Genomic DNA, 17,230 nt, shown 5'->3' with positions numbered 1-17,230 from the left:
TTCCCCAAAGTAGTTTGTGTCTCTGCCCCTTTTTTTTAGTCTCCCAAACAGTGGGGTAAATAATTATTAGATCCCTTGCAGATTTTGTAAGTTTGCCCACTTAGAAATAAATAAAGGGTCTAGAATGTTTATCATAGGTGTATTTTAAATGATAGAGACCAAATATCAACCAAACAATACAAAAAAAAACACATGATACAAATGTTATAAATTGAGTTGCAGTTCAGTGAGTAAAATAAGTATTTGATTCCCTACCAACCAACAATAATTCTGGCTCCCACAGACTGGCTACAGTATGTGCTCCACAGATCAGTCCTGTCAATTTTAAGAAGGTGCTCTTAACTACAACACGTTGTGTATAAAAGACACCTGTCCACAGAATCTTTCTTCCATTCAAACCTCACCATCATGGGCAAGACCAAAGAGCTGTCAAAAGACGTCAGGGACAAGATTGTAGACCTGCACAAGGCTGGAATGGGCTACAAGATCATCATCCAGAAGCTTGGTGAGAAGGAGACAACTGTTGGAGCGATTATTCGCATATGGAAGAAATATAAAATAATCCTGAATCGCCCTCGGTCTGGGGCTTCATGTAAGATTTCGTCTCATGGGGTAAGGATGATCATGAGAAAAGATGAGGATCAGCAGAGAAATATACAGGAGGAACTTGTGAATGATCGCAAGACAGTTTGGGCCACAGTCACCAAACAAACCATTGGTAACCCAATACGCCGCCATGGATTGAGATCTTACAGTGCTCGCAAGGTCCCCCTCCTCAAGAAGGCACATGTACAAGCCCATCTGAAGTTTGCCACTAAACATCGAAATGATTCCGAGAATGATTGTAGAAAGTGCTGTGGTCAGATGAGACCAAAATGTAGCTCTTCGGCAATAACTTAACTCTCCATGTTTGGAGGAAAAAAAATGCTATGACCCTAAGAACACCATCCCTGCAGTCAAGCAGAGGTGGAAACCTTATGCTTTGGGGCTGTTTCTCTGCTAAAGGTACATGCTGACTTTGCCACGTTGAGGGGCCAATGGACAGTGCCATGTATTGTAAAATCCTGGATGGAGAACCTTCTTCCCTCAGCCAGAGCACTGAAGATGGGTCGTGGTTGGGTCTTCCAGCATGACAATGACCCAAGACAACAAATGAGTGGCTCAAGAATAGCACATTAACGTCTCCATAGAAAATGTATGGAGGGAACTAACTCTGAGTTGCTAAGCGACAGCCAAGAAAGCTTAAAGTGGTTGTAAAGCCACTCTAACATGTATGCACCATCAGAGTTGTCCCCCTCTATGTGAGATTTAAAAAAAATGAATGCTGTAAATACCTAATTTCAAAGCCGAGATTCGCAATCTCATGACCGGCCAGCTCTCTCCTCTCCCCGTCTGACAGATGCAGTGGGTGGGGCTGAGATCAACCCCCCGCCGCAGATATCTGCTCTGAAATTGGGTATTTGCAGTATTTATTTTTATAAATCGCACACAGAGGGGCACACTGCAATAGGAGGCAGCGCGGATGGGGCATACATGTTAGTTATTCAAGCAGCAGGAGCAGAGGTGGGCGGGCACTGTCATGAGCTGACAGGCCAGGAGGATGGGGGGGGGAGGACACAGGAGAGCAGAGAGCAGGCTGCAGATGACCGGGGCACATAAACTAACCAAGGTGTCAGGGTTCAGCAGCCATGATGCCCAGTGGTCAGTTTACAGAGGGGAGGGTAGAAACTGGCAGGATCAGCCAGGTTTTGTAGATGTTACAGGGGACCAAATGGCACCGTACATGCACTGTGTCATATAACATGCTTTAAAAGAGCAGGATCCTTTTTTGTTTTTTTTGGGTCAACATCTGCTTTAAGAATTTAGAGAAGATCTGCAAAGAGTGGACCAAAATCCCTCCTGAGAAGTGTGCAAACCTGATTACCAACTACAAACTTCTTACCTCTGTGCTTGCCATCAAGGGTTTCTCCACCAAGTATGTTTTGCTTGGGGATTAAATACTTATTTTTCTCACTGAACTGCAACATTTGTATAATTGTGTTTTTTCTGGATTTTTGGTTGATATTTGGTGTGTCATTTAAAAAACACCTATGATAAAAATGATTGACCCCTAATTTTTTTTGTAAGTGGGAAAACTAACAAAATCTGCAGGGGATCAAATAATTATTTCCCCCACTGTACATTTAGAGATGTGAACAAGAGAACCCATTTCTCTGTTATGAATTATAAAAAAAAACGATTCTTTCAGTAAAACAAAATGCAACCGCTGGCTAGAAAATGTCAGGTGCCATGGTGTGGGCCTGGCCAGCACACAAAAAGGCTTCTTTACAATGTTTGTGGGTCAGGTGATTGTCATTTGCTATTCGCTTGTCTTTTCCCATTTGCTAAACACTGTCTTTCCACAGGTCAGCCGTGTTCCTGTAGAGAGCTGTCAGAGATATAACACTTGTGCTGCCTGCCTGGGATCTGGGGATCCTCACTGCGGATGGTGTGTGCTTCATAGCAGGTAAGGACATTTCTATCATCCACCAATTGCATACAACTGTCTGAATATTTGTGAGGCGATTTTTGTTGCCTGCTCTTATAAATCTCTATTTCTGTTATGATATGATGATGTTAGGGTCAGAACATGGTGCAGACAAATCCAAACCCATCCTGGCTGTGGCCATATCATGGGATTGCTATTGTTTGCTTGGCACAAAATTAGGCCTCTTAAAAAAGGAATTACATGCAGCAAACTTTAGAACTAAAAACTTTCCAAAAAACATTTGCCACTGCTATACATGGTTGTTTCCCATCTTGCTACTGCAACAGAGTAGCCCTTGGAACATGAGCCCAATAGTACTATAGGAGGGAGAGTAGTCCTTTTCCAGAGGGCCTGCACATGTGCAGTGTGTTTTTTCTTTTTCTCGCTTGTCGCAGCCACTGAGCTCATCCACACTGCGCATGTATGGCCCTTTGAAAAACGTATGTGCACCCTCCTATAGCGCTAAGGGGCACTCGTCCCAAAGGCTGCTACTTGATCATGATAAGACGGTCCAGAGCCATGTAGCGTAGTGGCAATTTTTTTCCAGCAGGCTTCTGTTATCGCAAGTATGGCCCACCGTTGTGTTACTGGATGAGAGGCATGGGTGTAAGATCTGATCAGCCTGCGAGTCAATGTAAAGCCCCGTACACACGGTCGGACCTTTGTCTGGCCAAAATCACATCGGAATTCCATCGCAGTAAAAGAGAACACACTGTCGAAAATTCCGGTCGTGTGTACGGGGCATTAGCCTTTGCTTTATGAAGACTGGCCTCACGCAGAGATTTTTTTCTTTTTCTCCTCCAACCTTCGCATTATGTTAGCCCCTAACAGTGTAGTTTCTGATATATATATATATATATATTATATATATATATATATATATATAATATATATATATATTACTACACTGTTAGGGGCTAACATAATGCAAAGGTTGCTTATGTGTGTGTGTATATGCACACATATATATATGTAAGCAACCTTCGCATTATGTTAGCCCCTAACAGTGTCGTTTCTGCTATATATAATATAATATAATATAATTATATATAAAATACACACACACACACACACACACACACACACACACACACACACACACACATATATGTAAGCAACCTTCGCGTTATGTTCGCCCCTAACAGTGTAGTTTCTGCTTCCTTGGTTATGCATACGTCCACCAATTGGCTTTCAAGATTCAGCTGATGCATGGCCTAATTTATTGAGAATGTGGCATTTTGGCGCTGCATATTACTTACTAGAGAGCCAAGACTCCACATTTTCATAAATTAGATTCATTCCTAGACAATATGTTGTCATTTTTCCCAACTAACACATTCTGTTAATGTTTTTCGCTTTACCCATTCCCCACTTCTGTGCAGGAACGGGCATGATTGTTCAGTTGCCTGACAATATGGATGATTATTCCTGACATGCAATGAGAAATGAAATATTCAAATTGCTTGTGTGTTCACGGATTTGTGTATATGGCATTGTGTATGGCTCTCTATTTGCATTTAATTTGTTGTTCAGTATGATTTCAGAAGAAAAAACCCTTTTTTGTTCTAAAAAAAAAAACAGAACTTATTCTTATGCAGGCCTCATGCCTCCAACAATCGGGCGCATGTGGAAGAATTGAAATAAATTCTAACTTGTGCGCTACTACGCCGCCTCCTGAACCAGGAAAAAAAATAGGTATTTTTAGAACAAATTTGGTTTCCTGTACCTAAATATACAATAGAAACCTAGAACTTGTATGCAGTTTATTGGAGGAAATGAGGATTGGCGTGTTTTTGGCAATTATGGCGTGTACACACGATCATTTTTCGGCATGAAAAAATACGTTTTTAAAATGATCGTGTGTGGGCTACACACCATTTTTCGGCTTCTGAAAAACTGACGTTTTTCGGGTTGTAAAAAATGATCGTGTGTGGGCTAAAACAACGTTTTAAACCCACGCATGCTCAGAAGTAAGTTATGAGACGGGAGCACTCGTTCTGGTAAAATTACTGTTCATAATGGAGTAAGCACATTCATCACGCTGTAACAGACAAAAAATCGCGAATCGTCTTTTACTAACACGGAATCAGCTAAAGCAGCCCAAAGGCGAATAGAACTTCCCCTTCAGAGTGCCGTCGTTCGTGTTGTACGTCACCGCGCTTTGTTCATCATTTTTTTAAAACAAAAAAAAAAAATGTGTGTGGGCAACGTCGTTTTTAATGATGAAGTTGGAAAAACAACGTTTTTTTCATGCCGAAAAATGATCGTGTGTACGCGGCATTAGATTTTTTTTTTAGATATAGGTGGATACTGGAATAATGATTCACGTGCCCGCTTATGAACTGGTGGTTGGATCTCTGTGTTTCCGGCTCTGCCCAGCTGCTGTGGCCATTATAATCTGCCCTTTTCCCTCTTGCGTTCGGTTTGTCATTCTTTTTGGATGATAAAACAATTGAAAAGCAGCAGTGTTTCTGGCTTTTGTAGTGACTTAGCTGGGATCATCTCTCTCTGGAGTCCAGAAGACACCTAAGAAGCCTGTGGTTGACTCGGTCCACCAGTATACACCCATATCTGTTCTCCTGGGTGGACTGATGCTTTAAGCCATGACTGCTGAGGCAGCTGTCAGGACATTGATGGGATCGCTGCTCTCAGTGGAGCTTTATGGCGTGGGATGTTACTGCCTTTGGTCTGGAGAATCTCAGTCCTCACCTGGGAAATGACTCCTGCTAAATCCATCCAGCTGGGAGAGGAGGGGGAGGGGGGAACCAGAGACGACGGGCAGACACAGCCATCATTCCCGCAGCTGTGTATTGACCCTCTATGTGCACACATGCATCACTCCAGCTGCTTATGGCATCTAATACTCGTCGGAGGTTCATACAAAGCCTAATTTCTAAAGGCTTAATTGCATTGTAGTTGTTGGTGGAACCCAAAAAGACAGGATACACGATACTTGTTTTCTTTCGCTATGCGGAGAGCTGTGTCTTCCGGGAGAACAAAGCGTTCATTGCTAGTGGCCATAGTCTCTTCCTCCAAAATCCGCCAGGCTGGTTGTACCCAAGTCGGTCCATCAATCAGCCTTGCCCATACATGGTTCGAATCTCCGCTGTCCCTACTGAACCAGACAAGATACGAACCTTTGACCAGCTTAACCACTTCTGGAACAAGCCTATGTCAGACACTTGTTGCTTTATAAGTTAAAATCTGTATTTTTTGCTAGAAAATTACTTAACCACTTAAGGATCGCCTAACGCCGATATACGTCGGCAGAATGGCATGGCTGGGCACAATGGCGTACCTGTACGTGATTGTTAAATGCCCAGCCGCGCCCGCGGCCCGGTCCGAAGCTCCGTGACCGCGAGACCCGCGGACCCGATCGCCGCTGGAGTCCCGCGATTGGTCCACGGAGCTGAAGAACGGGGTGAGCTGTGTGTAAACACAGCTTCCCCGTTCTTCACCGTGGCGCCGTCATCGATCGTGTGTTCCCTAATATAGGGAACCACAATCAATGATGTCACACCTACAGCCAAACCCCCCTACAGTTAGAAACACAGATTAGGTCACACTTAACCCCTTCAGCGCCCCCTGTGGTTAACTCCCAAACTGCAATTGTCATTTTCACAGTAAACTATGCATTTTTAATGCATTTTTTGCTGTGAAAACGACAATGGTCCCAAAAATGTGTCAAAATTGTCCAAAGTGCCCGCCATAATGTCGCAAGTCACGAAAAAAATCGCTGATCGCCGCCATTAGTAGTAAAAAAATAATAATAAAAATGCAATAAAACTATCCCCTATTTTGTAAACGCTATAAATTTTGCGCAAACCAATCAATAAATGCTTATTGCGATTTTTTTTTATTTTTTACCAAAAATAGGTAGAAGAATACGTATCGGCCTAAACTGAGGAAAAAAAATATTTTTTTATATATTTTTGGGAGATATTTATTATAGCAACAAGTAAACAATTTTGAATTTTTTTCAAAATTGTCGCTCTATTTTTGTTTATAGCGCAAAAAATAAAAACCTCAGAGGTGATCAAATACCACCAAAAGAAAGCTCTATTTGTGGGAAAAAAAGGACGCCAATTTTGTTTGGGAGCCACGTCGCACGACCGCGCAACGCAGTGCCGAATCGCAAAAAGGGGCCTGGTCCTTTACCTGCATTTTGGTCCGGGTCTTAAGTGGTTAAAACCCCAAACATTATAGATTTTTTTTTTTTTTTTTTAGCAGAGAACCTAGAGAATAAAATCTAGATCGTTGCAATTCTTTTCACACCTTATTTACGCAACAGTCTACAAACGCAATTTCTTTGGAGAAAATACACCTTTTTTTTTATTTAAATAAGAAAACCGTAAAGTTAGTCCAATTTTTTCTTTAATGTGAAACATAATGTTATAATGTTACACCGAGTAAATTGATATCCAACATGTCATGTTTCAGAACTGCGCCCACTCGTTGAATGGCGGCAAACTTTGGTATCGCCATGGGGAACGTTTCTTTTTTTTTTTTTTAAGTTGGAGAAGATATTGGGCTATAATTGCTGCTCTCGCTCTAACGATCGCGTTTTTTTTTTTTTATTCCTATTACATGTATGTATCTGCACCAAAAATGCAGCAAGCAGGAATTTTAACAGTGCCGATAATGGCCAACAATTCATATTCATTTCAATTCATGATATTAAGTCAAATTATACTTTTTTTTTTTATGTAAATTTTGGCTTTGGCCAAGTGCATCCTGAATTGTTGGTTTTGGCACTGAACTTTTAATTTCGGTGCTCCAATGATTTGTCTGTTCACATGCCATATACCAGGGGGTAGACAACCCGGGGGCCATCAACTGTTGCAGAACTACAAGTCCCATCATGCCTCTTGGAGTAATTGTAACTGCCAGCCTTGCAATGCCTCATGGGAAATGTAGTTTCTCAACAGCTGCAGGGCCCCAGGTTATACACCGCACAGTTGTCACAAGTGATGTTCTGATTGACTGTATCGCATGAATGTGACAAATTGTGGGTTGTAGTTAATGACGACACATTAGAACATTTCTTCATGTATGCAAGTTTGAACACACAAATGTGCTTCTGCATCTAAATATTTTAAAGGGGCCCCTTGACTCTTCGGCCATTGATCAGATGCAGCATTCTGTATTCATTGCTTTTTTTTTTCTACCAAATAGAGAAATGACTTGTGGTTAAATGCTTTTTTTTTTATACTCCATTGTTTACTATGGCTCCAACCTGTTCCATAGCTCTGTAAAAGTAATCTCTCTACATACCTCAGTCTGGAATCTCCCTTCCCCCATTTATAGCCCTCATTAACCAGTCTGTTGGTCTGGAATGTTAGCTGTTCATTCCTTTACACCCCTCCCTCCATACCCCGTTAACTAGTCTGTTAAATCGCTTTGGGATCCTGACACTCGGCAAGCTGTTATGGAACTACACGTCCCAGCATGCTCTGCAAGATGGTGGGGGGAAGCCGTTTTTTGTCCAGCTGACCAATATCTTTAGATTCAACATCAATTTTAGAGACTACATCAAATTACACCCAAATTGCTTTCTCTCTAATGCCCCCACCGCAGCCATACAGACAACATTATGTTTTAGGTGGAAACCATGTTTATTCATTTAACCAACATGGCAGAAAATGTGTTACTGTTTTACTCTTTCTTGGCAATGGGAGAACTAATAAATTCACTAGTGTGTGTTTTTTTTTTTTTTACTTTTAATAGATTGTAAAAGTTGATATGGTGCGATGTTATGTGGCCATTTTAAATACAGTTGGTGCTTACCATGGCCACTTGCCAATAGTTGTTCTCTGCTGGACCAGACTGGCGTAAGAAACAGCTTGGCACATGAAGCTCTACCAGCCTTGTTTTGTATGTGGGCAGATCTTTGCCAAGCATTGTGAATTACTAATGTTTATATATTGCCATCAAAGCCAGCTCAGTACCAAAGTGCAGAATTGGTTAAGAAAATGCATAAAAAGTATTTTTGCATCTTATTTTAGATATCTACCAGTCACTTTATTATGTACACCTGTTCAATTGCTTGGTAACACAAATTGCTAATCAGCCAATCATATGGCAGCAACCCAGTGCATCTAGACATGGTGAAGACGACTTGCTGAAGTTCAAACGGAGCATCAGAATAGGGAATAAAGGGGATTTAAAGAGGGGGTTCACCCTAATAAAACATTTTTTTTTTCTAGCATTAAATTAGGCATAGTAGCACGAGCTACAGTATGCCTGTATTTATTTGTTTAGCCCCGTACTCACTGTGCAATCGTATAGATAAGATTCCGACTCCCCGCGGGGAATGGGCGTTCCTATCCAGAGGGAGCATGATTGACGGCCGGCTATGGCGCGTCACGCTTCTCCGGAAATAGCCGAAATAGGACTTGGCGCTTCACGGCGCCTGCGCATAGTCTGTGCGCAGGCGCCGTGAAGAGCCGAGACCTACTCCGGCTATCTTCGGGGAGCGTGACGTGCCATAGCTGGCCGTCAATCATCCTCCCTCTGGATAGGAACGCCCATTCCCCGCGGGGAGTCGGAATCTTATCTATACGATTGCACAGTGAGTACGGGGCTAAAAAAATAAATACAGGCATACTGTAGCTCGTGCTACTATGCCTAATTTAATGCTAAAATGTTGGTAATGAGGGTGAACCACCGCTTTAAGTGAACGTGGCATGGTTGTTGGTGCCAGATGGGCTGGTCTGTGTATTTCAAAAACTGCTGATATACTGGGATTTTCACACACATCCATCTTACAGAGATTGGTCTGAAAAAGAGAAAATATCCAGTAAGTGGAAGCTGTGTAGATATAAAATGTTGATGTCAGAGGTCCAAGGAGAATGGGCAGGCTGTTTTTTTTTTTTTTATTATTATTTAATTTTAGTGTAAATATAAGACCGCTGCACAAATACGGTGTGACAAAAAGTATTGCAACGACCACCGTTTTATTCTCTAGGGTGTTAGAAAAGATATATATATATATATATATATATATATATATATATATATATATATATATATATATATATATATATATATATATATATATATACTGTTTTGGGGTTCAAAGTAATTTTCTAGCAAAAAAATTTTTTTTAACTTGTAAGCACCATATCTCAGAAAGAGGCTCGGTCCTTAAGTGGTTAATGTAAATGGGGCAAGCCATTGGCTGACATATTGGCCCTCAAGTATTCTCAGAAATGAGTCGTCCTTGCAGATTTGCCAGCTTAGGCCTCTTGTTTTTGCAGCAAAATACAATGGCATTAGCTACTAAACGATCAGTCTGTGAGCGCTTGTTGTCTTCTTCAGTCCCCTCCCAAATACTGTATGAACACATCTCCAACTAAAGCTTTTCATTTTTTTTCTTTGTGTTTGCCCAAAACACGCCAACAATACCCCACCCACGGATTTGCAGCCCCCATCATTAGCTTGGCTCCAGTCCTTGCACTGTACCTCTGGCGATGCCAGGCATTCTCCCAGTGGTGGAAATGAGGGTATTGGCTGGGCCCTGTGGTTGCACCTGCTCTGTGTGCCAGGCCAGGCTCGGAGGCCCTGCTCCATTCCATCAAGGGCTTGTCAGCCCCCTCACTGTCTCCTCTTGTGTCACTTGGGTCCTGGAGAGGTGGAGCGGTGCCCATCGTTTGATGTCTTTTTACAAGGCACTCAGGCTGTCTGTGCGGGGCCAAGTCTCGTTTCCAAAAGAATGCTTTTTACAAGGGGGACAGCTGCTAAAATGATTGAGGTCTCTAGAGCTGCTGTCTGCAAGGGACTGCTGGGTTAACGTAGCTTTAGGAAGAGCCCTGCTAAGCTCCCTGTATCTAAAATGGTCGCATAACAATTCCGATATAATTTTAGATAAATGGCGGTCCTCTCTGCAAAACAAAGTGCCCACTTGGCTCTATATATTACACAGAATTGGAATGTGCTCATAACCATATTTTTAGTAAATGCATATTTTATGTTTACAAGTTATTAGATATTTTTGATCATTTTACATTCTTGTTGAACCTCCTTTTCATTACCTGACCCGAGAAGAAGAGGATCGGGGCTGCTCTGGGCAAAACCACTGCCCAGGGCAGGTAAGTATAGCCTATTTTTTTAACAAGGCTTTAATATCACTTTAAGGCCGAATGAACAGCCAACATATATCTGGGAGTTACTAAGGAGCAGAAGAAAGCCCTGGCATTGTGTCTGTTTATAGCTTAGCTGAGTTAAAGTAGAGCTATAGGATAACCTTTTTATTTTTATTTTGGATAGAGCAAGGGAGGGTACCTTTTGATCAGTTTTTTTTTCCACCATCTGTGTGCCATTGTGGAGATTTCCCTTCACTTCCTGTACCATAGCCAAACAGGAAGTGAGCGAAAATCCCTGCAAACTAAAGGCAATTCCTTGGGGACCACTAGGTCACCAGAACTATCGTCTTCATTGGAAGAGTTCCTTTCTATTAATCTTCTGGGGGACAACCCAAAATGTGGGATTTTCTCTTACTTTCATTCTCCGTTCACACCTATGTGACTTGGATGTGAGTTTCCCTGTATCCAATTCACATGACAGGAGATTGTGACCAGCTCTCATATCTACGTTGCGGCTGTGGAGCGGCTTACACAGGAACGCTGTGCATCTTTGGCTTTGTTTCAGGGCCAAAATCGGGCAAAAATGTGTCCCTGAGAACAGACGCACAGGACCCGTGCTGGTTGCTGCATCCGTCGGAGGTGTGAACCCAGCCTTAATGATGATAAACAGGACAAATACAGAAAGGGTGAATCTCCTCCTTAACATTTTAAGGACCACCGCACGACTATATACGTCCTTAATTTGAAGAGGGATATCTCGGTAATGGCAGCAGCTGCTACCACAACCAAAGTATTCATCTCTTCAGCCGGCTGTCCTGTAAACGATAATGGGTGTGTCTGCGGCGGATTTGCCGCAAAGTCGCATTATCGACGGCGGGAGAGGCCCTCCTCCCGCCTCTCTCCTGCACCTTTTGCTGCTTACCGGAGTCGTCGGCGGAGGCGATCGGGTCCTTTCTCGAGCTGGGCATGGATACTAGTGAGGGCAAGATGGCCCCCACCTGTATCCATACCATAGCCAGGGCGAAACAAAGTCACTTCCGGCCAGTAGTTTTAAGGAGCCAATTTATTTTTGTACTTTTTTCAAATGACAATTTTTATATTGGCACGGTCGGAGTTTTGACTGATGGTGTGTAGGCAAGACTGATAAAAGTCAGCTTCATCGGATATCTGACGAAAAAATCCATCGGATTAGATTCCATCAGATATCCGATCGTGTGTACAGGGCTTTAGAGTTGCTTTTACAGGCTGAAGAAAGATGACAAAAGCCTTTAAAAGCAGCATTTTTTTTTATTTATGCCCAGCGTGCATGAGGCCTCAAAGTGTATGTAAACAATGGAATTCTTTTATTTTCTCTTTTGATCTGATAAATGTACCATTTGAAAGCATTTCTGTTTTAGTAGGAGCTAAAAATACCTGTTGATCAAATCACATGCAGTATCTGATCACACACGTGTGAATCCAGCTCTGAGATGTATCCAAGAACAAAATAGGGGGGGGGGGGGGGGGTTTTTTTTTTTTTTTTTTTGTAATCCATGAGTATTGACGTAGGCAGGGCTGACAACATGTGCCTAGGATTTCAGAGCTGTGTTGTCATGCCAAAGAGGAGGTAGGCCATGGGTCAAGTCCTGGGAAAAAAAATGTGGGAACTCCCACCCAAGATCCACTCCCCCACCAAAAAAAAATGATACGCTCATATGTATAATTACTAAACCGCATGTTTTTTCTAAATCCCGCGATAACTCGCGGCAGACCTCCGCAATGTCTCCTGGGAACAATGACAAAAGCTCCCAGGAGACATTGCGGCATCGAGGAAGTGACGGAATACGCGCACACTACCCGATGAATCCATATACAGGAAGCGGCCAGTAACATAAAGGATTACTAAGGTTCGCCTGCCCCTGACAGTGACTCGAGCTGGGCATCGCCGCTTAGTGAAGGATTGGCTCGGGCGGATTGGCTGCTCTTGTCCTGCAATGGGAACTGCGTTCCTGCTGTGAAAAAAGTGCAGGAACTCCGTTCCCGCAGGACTTGAGCCCTGAGGTAGGCGTATGCTATATTTCTGGAACATCAACAGATGTTTTTCTGTACCTATTTATAGGAATAAAATCTGAAAAATATGCTGGTATTCCTGAGATGTACTAAAATTGTTATTTGTTGCCTCGACATATGCTTTGAGGAGCACCAAATGATCCAGGGTAGAATAAAAATGGTGTTTATTGGATTAGCAGCAGAGAACTGTTCACGTTAAAGAGCGTGGCTTTTGAAACACCTCATCGTGTTCTGCTGGCTTTTTAATAACGACACGTTTTTTTCATCCCGCTTTGTACATTTTTTTGTAGAAATGATCTGGCACCTTGTACCTGGGTCTCTTTGGGGGAGTACATGCTATATTGCACCTGGAGCAATACTCAAGTGATATTAAACACTTTGTTTTTTTTTAAAGTAGTTGTAAAGGCAAGTTCTTGAGTTAAGTCCTTGACTTGGAAAAGCCGGTGGATCATATTAACACTGGGACTTCCAGAAGTGGTGAATATTTATATATGGGTACAGCTTTCCTGTAAGCTGTGTTTATGAGTGTAGTATATAGCATGAAAAACAGGATGGAACGGTTGGCAGGAAGTTTGTAGTAACAAAATAATTACTTGCTGAGAAATTGGATGTCTACAGAAGATGGTGATCGGCTTTCTGTCGCCTTAAACATTTTATGGTTCCCTCACCAAAAATTCCACCATGGCCAATAGTGTGTTTTTACCCCCTGACTGAGGTAAAAAATGCTGACTGAGGTGAAAAATGCTGTATCAGGCTGCTTTGCAGTATGATTGTGTTGGCCTCTCCCTCAGCTTGTATGACAGAATGTGGTGTCTTTGTGAGTGCAGAGCAGAGATAGCCCTCGGTGCCTTTCATGCCTTCCACCTATTTTTATTTGCCTGTGTTGTGGCGAGGTCTGGATTATCAGCCAGCTCCACACTTCTAATCCTATTAGGAGGGGCTCAAATCCTGTTTAAAGAAGCCTGATCCTCTGGATGTGCTCAGTGTGTGACCAGGGAGGGTCTGCATACACAGCTGTGCGATAAAGCCCCCTCAAGGTTTGCTCTGCTGAGTGTGCTGCTTACTTTATACTGATAGTGGGGACTGGCCAGGGCTGGGGGAGTTCAAGCCTGCCCTTGCTCTTTCTCTGATCTTCATGGCACTTTTTAGTTCTATGTTTGATGTTTGGTCCACTTTACTTAGTAATACTTGACTTGTTTGCGATTCTGCATTGCTTTGGCACTATGTAATCGGTCTCATTCCCTTCTGGGCCTTGGTCCTTTCTTGTCCTTCAGTACATGCGCTTGGCATGATTTCCTTCTTCTGGACCTGGACTTTAGCTGGCACTCTTTCGTTTTGGGGCACTGCCAGGGGCGGACTCACCATTCGAGCACTCGGGAACTGCCCAAGGTCCCCATGCCACTAGGGGGCCCCCATCAGGGTTGCCAGCCTCAGTAAAATCAGGGACAGTATGTAAAAATATGTATTTTTTTTAAAAATCCCAAGAGTATAGCTGCCCCGCCCTTCCAGTACCTTTAGTGTGTGTATGTGTATTCTGTGTGTATGTGTATTCTGTGTGTATGTATACTGTGTGTGTATGTACACTGTGTTGCCCCATAATCTATTGCCGGGGGGGGGGGGCTCCATAATCTCCTATTGCCCGGGGGCCCCATGAGTTGCCAGTCCGCCCCTGGGCACTGCTTACTAAATTTGTATTAAAATTAGATCTACCCATCTTTAAATGTGGTTACCATTGCTCACCTGCTTCTCAGAATGATAGTTGACTGTTATGCCGACATGAACTCAGTATGTTCTGGTGCAGACCCAAAACAACCATGCTTATCAGAAAAGGACAAGTAAAGTCCGAAGCCAACTGCCACTTGGTCTAGGTTAGTATTGACACAAAAGGAATAACATGACAGTCAGTATTGACAAAATAAGAAATAAACTGGTCCTTTATTTAGAAAGTTTGGAGACCCCTGAATTAGACTAAGACCCCTTTCACACTGAGGAGTTTTTCAGGCGGTACAGCGGTAAAAATAGCGCTGCTACACTGCCTGAAAAACGCCTGCACTGCATACTCGATGTGAAAGCCAGAGGGCTTTCACACTGAGGCGATGCGCTGGCAGGAGAGAAAAAAATCTCCTGCCAGCAGTATCTTTGGAGCGGTGAGAGGAGCGGCGTGTATACCGCTCCTTCCCATTTAAAACATTGGGAAACCGCGGCATTACCGCCCGCAATGCGCCTCTGCAGAGGCGCATTGCGGGTGGTATTAACCCTTTATCGGCCGCTAGCTGGGGTTAATACCGCACCGCTAGCGACCGAATCCTGCGGCAAATCCGACAGTATAGCGCCGCTATTTTTAGCGGCGCTATACTGCCACCGCGCCTCCCGCCCCAGTGTGAAAGGGGGCCTAAGAAGAGAAGACCTAGACTATCTTCTCTTAGTCTAGGTCAGGGGTCTCCAAACTTTCTAAATAAAAAAACAGTTTATTGTCCTTCAGGATTTAGGGGGACCAGAATCTGGCCAACGAGAGTGGAAATTGTCCTGACATCAGTAGGAGTAAACATCACCACGTTTTGGTATAAGGTGGAGGAATAGTGCCCCATCGTTGGTATCATTGGGAGGAATAGTGCTCCATTGTTGGTGTCAATAGGAAAAATAGTACCCCCTTGTTGTCAGTTGGCAAAATACTGTCTTGTATCAGTGGGATAATAATGCCCCAAGGAACAGATAAAGGCAAGCAAAGTGTCGCAGTTTGGAGACCACTGGTCTAGGTTCACATCTGTGTGTTGAGGAAATGCAAAATCAACGCACATCACTTATGCAGGCAAAAAAACATACCCCAACAGTGCCAACTTACCATACTATGTGAAATCGTGCACCAAAATGTGTCACGATTTAAAAAAAAAAAAAGCCTCCTAGCAACCAGTGATGCTACTGTGGGCTGACCTGATAGGTAAGCTGAGACACTTATTCACCATCAGGTGTGCTCTCAGCTTGTAATTGACAGCAGGCGGATTTGATAGCCAATAGCAGGCTGTCTGTTGACAATGGATCAGCCCATTGCCTGCTGTCCAATCACAAGAGAGTGAATCTAATGGAGGACTGGTTTCTCAGCTTCTCCAACATGGCTCTGCTCCCCAGGTACAAAAATACCCTTTGCTTCACTGTCTGGACATTCCAGCCTTCATGCAAGCCCCCAGATTCATATATCTGTCAGGCACATGAATTTGTTGCCGGCACCAACATCTGTCGTGTAAAGGCCCTTTGGAATTCCTATGAATTCCCCTGTGTATGTTTTATTTAATGGCAGCTAAGACTGCAGAAAAAGACTAGTACATATAAGGCGAACAGGTGGAAAATAATGGATCGTGTTGTGATGTAGCCATTTATGGCCACCTTGATCCAATGTTTAAGGCAGCCATTGAAATGTATCAATTGGAAAAGTCAGAAAACCTTGTCCAGTTACTAGAGATCTTCCCAGGTGAGCCGTGCTGGAGACCTCTGTATGTAGACAATGTGACTGTCTGATCTTGCCTTCATTTACAGGTACCCTCTAGTGACAACGGCTAGCTCCAAAGCAGGGGTCTCTAAACGTTCTAAACAAAGGGCCATTTTATTGTCCTTAAGACTTTTGTGGGGCCGGACTATGGCCATTGGTAGTAAAAAAGGTCTAGATGTCAATGGGAAAAAAAAAATGCTCCATCTTTGGTATCATTGGGAGGAATTGTGGCCCATTGTTGGTGTCATTGGGAAGGAATTGTTCTCCTTCATTGGGGTTAGTGATTTATGCCCCATTGTTGGTGTCAGTGGATGAAATAGTGCCCCCAGGGCCAGATAAAAGCAAGCAAAGGGTCACGTCTGGCCCCTGGGCCGCAGTTTGGAGACCACTGCTCTTTAGTATACCATGATCTATTTTAATTGTCTTATGCTGGTGGCTATTGAGTGCTTCTTGTTAATAGCCTTTATTTTTACCTATAGTAACTATGTATGTATGCTTCTTATTTAGTAGTACACCGTGGTTTTACTTTGCCACAACTCATTAAAAACCATGCACTCCCCATGTGACAGGTTTCATCTTATCTCATTGACTGTTAAGAGAGGTGAATCTTGTTTTAGCTAATTCACACATTGCTATATTTAATAAGATATGGTAATAAACCTGCAAGGGCAAGCATGTGGAAATGCTAAAATCATGTCTAAAACGACTTTCAACATAAAAAATACATTGCAGTAATAGCTGGAAATCTGGTGCTCACTGAAAATGCACTATTCGTTCCCTTTCTAGAGATTGCTTTTTGTGTGTGCATGCATGTACTATCTCACTGTTCTCCTCTGTGCTTATGAGCCGCAGAACAGCAAGGAGTTAATCCGGCACGGCTGTGGCAGTCTCTGTGCTTCTGGCTTGGCACTGCCAGTTGCTCAGGCATCTCCTGTTTTTTTCTGAAATGTCAAATCGCCTGGCAACAGCTTGCTTTCCAATACTAATGAGCCCACCTTCGGAGCTGCAGCTCTCTGCCCTACAAAATCATTTAACTATTGCAGTGCCGCTGGCGTGCGTCATTCAGCACCTCGCTGGTGCCCGGGT

The 17,230-nt window shown here is 43.2% G+C and overlaps 1 protein-coding gene across 1 annotated transcript in view; it reads left to right on the top strand.

The window, feature by feature from the left end:
* PLXNA3 (plexin A3) overlaps nt 1-17,230 on the top strand; it is a 207,702-nt gene that overhangs the window by 109,894 nt on the left and 80,578 nt on the right. Inside the window, exon 5 of the mRNA XM_040324278.1 lies at nt 2,406-2,506. Coding sequence (XP_040180212.1) covers nt 2,406-2,506 — 101 coding nt within the window. The remainder of the gene's footprint in view (nt 1-2,405; nt 2,507-17,230) is intronic.

The sequence above is a fragment of the Rana temporaria genome, chromosome 9 (genome assembly GCF_905171775.1).
Source record: "Rana temporaria chromosome 9, aRanTem1.1, whole genome shotgun sequence".
Classification (NCBI taxonomy): Eukaryota; Metazoa; Chordata; class Amphibia; order Anura; family Ranidae; genus Rana; species Rana temporaria.
The sequence above is the reverse complement of the archived record's forward strand: the minus strand, read 5'-3'. Positions and strand labels throughout refer to the sequence as shown.